The 7,627-nt window shown below is 36.1% G+C and overlaps 1 protein-coding gene across 1 annotated transcript; it reads right to left on the reverse strand.

Moving 5' to 3' along the window:
• Positions 1 to 2,324: 2,324 nt before the first annotated feature.
• Positions 2,325 to 7,167, reverse strand: LOC123938371 (olfactory receptor 2T33-like). The gene is made up of 2 exons (XM_045999698.1): positions 6,252 to 7,167; positions 2,325 to 2,362 (listed from the first exon to the last, which is right to left on the reverse strand). The coding sequence occupies exons 1-2, from the start codon at positions 7,165 to 7,167 to the stop codon at positions 2,325 to 2,327; spliced, it is 954 nt and encodes a 317-aa protein (XP_045855654.1).
• Between the last annotated feature and the right edge of the window lie 460 nt (positions 7,168 to 7,627).

A 7,627-nucleotide genomic window follows, 5' to 3' on the forward strand; every position in this document is an offset into this window, starting at 1 on the left:
ATGCAAGTTAGTGCAGCCACTTTGGAGAACAGTGTGGAGATTCCTGAAGAAATTAAAAATAGAGCTTCCCTATGACCCTGCAATTGCACTGCTGGGTATTTACCCCAAAGATACAGATGTAGTGAAAAGAAGGGCCATTTGTACCCCAATGTTTATTGCAGCAATGGCTACGGTCGCCAAACTGTGGAAAGAACCAAGATGCCCTTCAACGGATGAATGGATAAGGAAGATGTGGTCCATATACACAATGGAGTATTATGCCTCCATCAGAAAGGACGAGTACCCAACTTTTGTAGCAACATGGACAGGACTGGAAGAAATTATGCTGAGCGAAATAAGTCAAGCAGAGAGAGTCAAGTATCATATGGTCTCACTTATTTGTGGAGCATAACAAATAACATGGAGGACATGGGGAGATGGAGAGGAGAGGGAGTTGAGTGAAACTGGAAGGGGAGATGAACCATGAGAGACTATGGACTCTGAAAAACAACCAGAGGGTTATGAAAGGGCGGTGGGAGGGTGTGGGGTGGGGTGGGAGGTTGAGGAACCAGGTGGTGGGTAATAGGGAGGGCACGTACTGCATGGAGCACTGGGTGTGATGCCAAAACAATGAACACTGTTATGCTGTAAATAAGCAAATAAAAATAAATTAATTAATTAAATTAAAAAAAAAAGCTGAAAGGATAAAATTTGTTTACACTTCAAAGCAATAGTTTTACTACTAAAGTATAGCACATTGATTGAAACCATAATGAGAAATATGATTTTTCAAACTCCTTTTTATTATTGCACTCCTACATAATTCAAATATATTTGAGAAAAGTGTATGATTTTTTTCTTCCCAAATGTATTTTATACCATATCTCACTTCAGTATTCAAACATTTTATGTCAGAGTTTATGTGCCAATTGACTTTATATATAAAGCCACAGTTTCTCATTGAAATGACACAATGTCTGAACCAGGAATAAGTCAATGAATGCATGAGTGTCTGGAGACTGGGAAGTAATCTGTGCTGCTTAACCAACAGTGACTTAAAAGTCCCTACATTATAAAATAAAAAGATGGAAATCTTGATAATGCCATATATCATCTTGGAAGTTGCATCCCTTCAGAAACAGTTAATGATACTTCACTCACCATGAACATCAGCAGTCTATATATGGCATGTGAAACAGGATATGGAAGGTCAGTTATTTGGTCTTAAATCACATAATCAGGTGTTACACATGCTTGTTTCCCTGATGTTTTACATACCATCCTATCCTTCAAGGACAAAGGATGTGCAATATGATTCTTAGTCCAGAAGAAAGAAGTCCAGATTATTAACCTGCATCATGAATGAATGAGTTTTCTTTTGTGATTATTTAATTTGGCTTACTTAATTTTCTCTGACAAAATAAGCTCAACCCCCCCAAAAGAAGACAACCAAAAGTTGCATTTAGCCATGTGATGAGGAGGTACCCATAATGTTCTAGAAATGATTTATTTTATCACATGACCTGTGGAACAATTCAAAATACACAAAGCTTTTGGTGATTAAAGAGCCTAACACCACCAATGAATAGTCCTCTAAAGAAGCCAACAATAGGAGAAGCACAGGAATTGGTTCTCAGATATTCTCAGATCTCACTGGGCAGATATGCGGGTGCCTTGGGATGAAGAACATTCATAAATGAAGCCATTATTCTGTTTCCATGGAGCATATTCCCCCTGTTTTCTCATAACTACTTTTGGATCATTCCTCTGGAGTACTTTTTTTTTTTTCTGTCCAATATCTTCATTGACAACTTGCCATGATAATTATAGAAAATGATTTTCTTATGACTAAGAGGTTTTCTCAGTCAACTTCCTGAGGGTGCATATTTGGAATCTTTTGGAATCTTACATAAAGTATTATTTTATTTTACAAATATTCCCTGATATTTTCTGATCTGCGTGAGAGGATTGAAGTTTCCACTATACATGTATAAGCCAGGACATGTAATCATTTGCTTTGTTCAATGCTATGTGACTGAAAATGTCTTCTTATCAATTCTAAGTTAAGGACTTTAGAGATAGCTTTTTTTTCTGCTTCTTCCATATCCATGAGAAGTAAATACTTGAGGAGGTTGTCACTTTCAAACCATTTTTTTCTGTGCTTGTTGCATTTAGCAATGTGTTGCATGTTAGCCATCATTCAAGCAGAAAGTTCTTATGAAATGTCCAGTTACAAAAATGGAAACCACTTAATATATTTTCAAACAGAGATAAAGAGATTCAGAAAATTAATTTAATGGGAAATGGGGACACCAAAGAGCTAAGTAGGGAAAAGAAATGAGCAACTACAGGACGTTTTCATCACAGTGAGAAATGGAGACATCTGGACAATGTGCCTTCCTGTAGCTCATGAATGGGAGATTTGTGTAAAATATAAAAGCAAGAAAGAGACTGGAAAGCAATATATATTATTTTTAAATATATTTTATGTATACACATACACACACATACACACACATAGCTCTTCTGTATACATACATGGTATCTATCTATGTCTATATCTACCTATCTATCTATACTACTTCTGTATCCATTCATCAATCAATGGACATTTGGGCTGTTTCTATATATTGGCAATTATAAATAACGATGTTGTAAACAGGGGTTCATGTATCCCTTGAATTAGTATTTTTGTATTCTTTGCATAACTATACCTAGTAGTGGAATTGGTGGAACACAGAGTAGTTCTGTTTTCAACTTTCTGAGACACCTCTATGTTGTTTTCTGGAGTGACTACCTCAGTTTGCATTCCCACCAATACTGCATCGGGGATCATTTTCCTTCACAGTCTCAGTAACATTTGAATCTTCTTGTATTATTGATTTTATCCTTTCTAACAGGTGTGAGGTAATGTTTCATTGTAGCTTTGATTGGAATTCCCCTAATGATAAGTAATGATTTTATTCATTTTGTATTTCAAGTTCAATGAACACTTGGTATTATATTAGTTTCAGCATTTTCTGCTAGCATTTTCTTTGAGTTTTGTTTTATTTTGGTTTTGGTTTACTGGTTTGTTTTGAATTCTGACTGCAAACTGATCCTATGAAAAAAAATGACATGATTTTAGTATTAGTTTTGGGTCCACATCTCTTCCCAGAATTGAAATATGTTGCAGTTACTATTCTTGTATAGCAAGTCGATGCAAATGTTGGTGGTTTAAAATAACAATACTAAATTATTTTCCTCATAAAACTTGCTCAGGTGAAGTTTTTTTTTTAAGATTTCATTTATTTATGTGAGAGAGAAAAATGAGAGAGAGAGAGAGAGAGAGAGAGAGATGAGAGGGGAGAAGGTCAGAGGGAGAAGCAGCCTCCCTGCTGAGCAGGGAGCCTGATATGGGACTTAATCCTGGGACTCCAGGATCATGACTTGAGCTGAAGGCAATCGCTTAACAAACTGAGCCACCCAGGTTCCCTGTTTAGGTGAAGTTTGATAGACACAACCCTTTTATGTGTGTTGGGGCATCCCCAGTGCAATCTAGAGAATCATCTCCAAGATCATAACCACTTATCAGCATAAACTCATTCATGAATTCATATGTTCCAATATGCGAATCACTCAACTACACTAGCATAAGTGATTTTAAAATGATTGAGCCTAAAACATAATTTTACATAGCATTAATACAGTACCTATTTTTACCTTGTATGTTTTAGAATGAATTATGTTTGAATGTGATGTGTGATGTCATATTTGGCATATCATATCATGTAATTTAATTCATTACAATTATTTTTAAATTTTTTATTATGTTATTTTAGTCACCATACAGTACTTAGTTTTTGATGTAACATTCCATGATTCATTGTCTGCATATAACACCAGTACTCATTGAAATATGTTCCCTCTTTAATACCCATAATTTGTTAAATTTAATTTAGAGAATGAATATTGAATATACAATTTTATTCTAATACTTCAGCTTCAAGGACATGGCATTCTATTGGGACCAAAATCTTATAATGTTTATAATTTTAAAAAACATTTTATTATGTTCAATTAGCCAAAGTATAGTGCATCAAAATCTTGTAAGTATCAAAACTATGGACCAATATTTTTTTAACCCTCAAATATATCTTGATATGTTCTTTTGTTTGAGGTGATGTGAAATAGTTACATAAATGAAAATCACTAGTTCATTCAGATGTTAAAATTCAGATTTTAAGAATTTTGGATAAAGACCATTTCAATTTGATTTTCTTCATTTTTTAAAGTTTTTTTAAAGATTTTATTTATTTACTTATTTATTTATTTATTTATTTATTTGACAGATGGAGATCACAAGTAGGCGGAGAGGCAGGCAGAGAGAGAGAGAGGAAGAAGCAGGCTCCCTGCCGAGCAGAGAGCCCGATGTGGGGCTCGATCCCAGGACCCTGGGATCATGACCTGAGCTGAAGGCAGAGGCTTTAACCCACTGAGCTACCCAGGTGCCCCCTGATTTTCTTCATTTTTAAAGTGACATTTCCTTATGAAAATATGCATGTTAGAGGTCCTTGTTATTTAATTTTTTTGGAAAATTTATTATCCTGAAACTTTCACCTTGAATGTTGCAGAAAGACTACTAGACTTTTCCCAAGTCCTTAAATTTACTTACTTTTGTTAACCAGAAAAGAAGGTGAAATTTTAAGCCCTAAGGTTTTCGTTGTGATCAAAGGTTATTTTTATCTATATAAGTCAATAGAAAATAGATATTTATTTTAACATTGAAAAACGGATTTTTGTTCTTAGTTACTATTATGAATAAATTGTCTATGTTGATTCATGTGGTTAATTCTACCATTTGTGAATTATTTTTTTAATTAATGTTACTTTTTTGATAGAGGTGTTCACTTCTACTCTTCATGATAACTGTATATATTTTTTAAGAAATCTCTATACCCAACATGGGTCTTAATTTCTTGATCTTGATATCAAGAGCCGTATGCTTTACTGACTGAGCCAGCCAGTGATTACTATATAAAAAGATATTTACATGCATGCAGTTCAACCTGATTACCCTGTACATAATGATTTTTTAAAACTTTTTTAAGATTTTTATTTATTTATTTGATAGATAGAGATCACAATTAGGCAGAGAGGCAGGCAGAGAGAGAGGAGGAAGCCGGCTCCCTGCTGAGCAGAGAGCCTGATGCGGGGCTTGATCCCAGGACCCTGGGACCATGACCTGAGCTGAAAGCAGAGGCTTTAACCCACTGAGCCACCCAGGTGCCCCTACATAATGATTTTTTAACTCACATATATCCACACAAAATCCTCTTCTGACAAAGATTTTGACAAAAGTTCTTACAAGATTTCTATTTTTTTCATATTCATTTAATTATGCATTTATTTGAAATTTATTTTATCAAATTGCAATAAGGTAAGATATACATTGTTTTTGTTTAAATTAATTATTCATTGTATAATTAAATTATCCTCAAAACTTCACACACACACACACACACACAGTTGGTGTTATCAACACAAAATGAATAAACCTTTTAGAATCTCTAGAAGAAAGTGTTTTTTTTCCTTGTTTTTTTTTTTTTCTTGGTGGTGATTGTTGTTACAGTTCTGTTTTTGTTTCTGTTTTTCCAGCCCAAGTTAGGACAGCTGCTTGAGATACAGTCTTCACTAACAACATAAAACACAAAATATTACAAATTAGATGAAAGCTATTTCAGAAAGATATTGACCTTATTTTATCTTAGGACCATAATTAAGACTTAGTTTATCAGCAAGACTGTATGACTTGAGTCCCATAGAGAACCATGGAGGTTCTACCCTTAACTTTAGGTTTGGAATGCTTTCATTTAGGTTATTTATAAAACAATCAGATGTACAATCAGTGTCCAGGTTAGAAATTGAATTTGCTGACTCTGGTAATGGTTAAAGTTTGGCTTCCTTGAGATCCCGTGAGCAGAGCCCAAGGACATTAAAAGTTGAAAATCTCCTTTATTTTATCAATGTTTATTTTATCTTTTACTTAGAGTACCTCAATCATTTACTATTATTGCTGAGGTCCAAAGCCCAGAACAAAAATACATAATGATGTATGAAAGCAGGACAAATGTAAATTTTAATTTACCAAATATAAAAGAAATAGTATTTTTTTAACAGTGAAAACTTGCCAAATGAGAGAAAAATATATGGATATGAGAAATTTCATGGTGGGTCCAGTTTGGCTGCTGCCAGTTTGTCAAATCGCTCTCACCGTAGATGTCCCAGAAAACGTTTCTCTATCCACTTTCTCAAAGCCTCCTTGACGTCTTTATTCCTCACACTGTAGATAAGGGGATTCAACACAGGTGTGAAGATGGTGTAAAAAGCAGAGACCACCTTGTCGCGGGCTCCTGAATGGTAGGATTTGGGTCTCATGTAGATGAATATGATGGCTCCATAGAAGAGTCCCACAACAGCCAGATGAGAGGAGCAGGTGGCAAAAGCTTTCTTCTGAGCAGCTGTGGACTTCATGTGAAAGACAGCAGCCAAGATGAAACTGTAGGAGGCCAGAATGAGAGACAGAGGGATCAGGAGCATCAGGATGCAGCACACATACATGAGAAACTCAAAAAACGTACTGTCAGCACAGGCAAGGTGCACAAGTGAGGGTGCCTCACAGAAGAAGTGGTTTATTTCCCGAGAATGGCAGTAAGGGAAGCTCAGAGTGATCCCAGCCAGCATCAGCCCATCCACCCCTTCTAGAAGCCAGGAGTCTGCAGTCATGAGGAAGCAGAGCTTCTGATTCATGAGGATGGGGTAGCGCAGGGGGTGACAGATGGCCACATAGCGGTCATAAGCCATGGCTGCTAAGAGGAAGCATTCACCCCCTCCCAGAGTGACAAACAGGAAGATCTGGGCTCCATAGCCAGCAGGAGAGATGGTCCTGGTGCCCATCAGGTAGTTGGTTGCCATTTTGGGGACAATGGTGGAGACCAGTATCATGTCCATGAGGGAGAGATGGCTAAGCAAGAAGTACATGGGTGTGTGAAGCTGAAGGTCCTCATGGATGAGCACGATCATGAGAGCATTGCCCAACAGGGAGATGAGGAAGATCATGAGCACCATGGAGAAGAGGAACACGTGGGTCTGAGTGTGGTTAAAGAGCCTTAAGAGAATGAAAATTTCTATGGTGTCATTTAAATCCATGGCTCCAGTCAAGCCTGCAAGACAAGGAATGATAAAGAATGAGTTGCTTGAAAGGAAGGTTAGGCATTTACTTAGGAAAAGGTGGTCAAATGACATGAGAGAGAGAGAGAAAGAGAGATATTTGGAGGAATAATTACGTCTTTAGTCTTTCACTTTGCAACAAGTTGTTGGCCTTACCATCCTAACATACATCTCTGCTGCTATTACACAGTACTTTTTAATCCTAAGAAAATTGTGTGTGAAGCATATATTACAGTACACATTACATTTCTATATTGTATTGGTATATCTTGTTAGTGTGCCACATATAATTTACTCATGCTGTTAGGAAATACTATGAAATTTCAGTTATCTAAAGTGTTAGTACTTCTGTGTCAAGAGAACCTCATAGTTTTGCATTTTAGTCAATATTGATGTGATATATCCTCTAATTATTAATTTTTTATGTTTCCCATATGCT

Source organism: Meles meles, chromosome 3 (genome assembly GCF_922984935.1).
Source record: "Meles meles chromosome 3, mMelMel3.1 paternal haplotype, whole genome shotgun sequence".
In the NCBI taxonomy this organism is placed as follows: Eukaryota; Metazoa; Chordata; class Mammalia; order Carnivora; family Mustelidae; genus Meles; species Meles meles.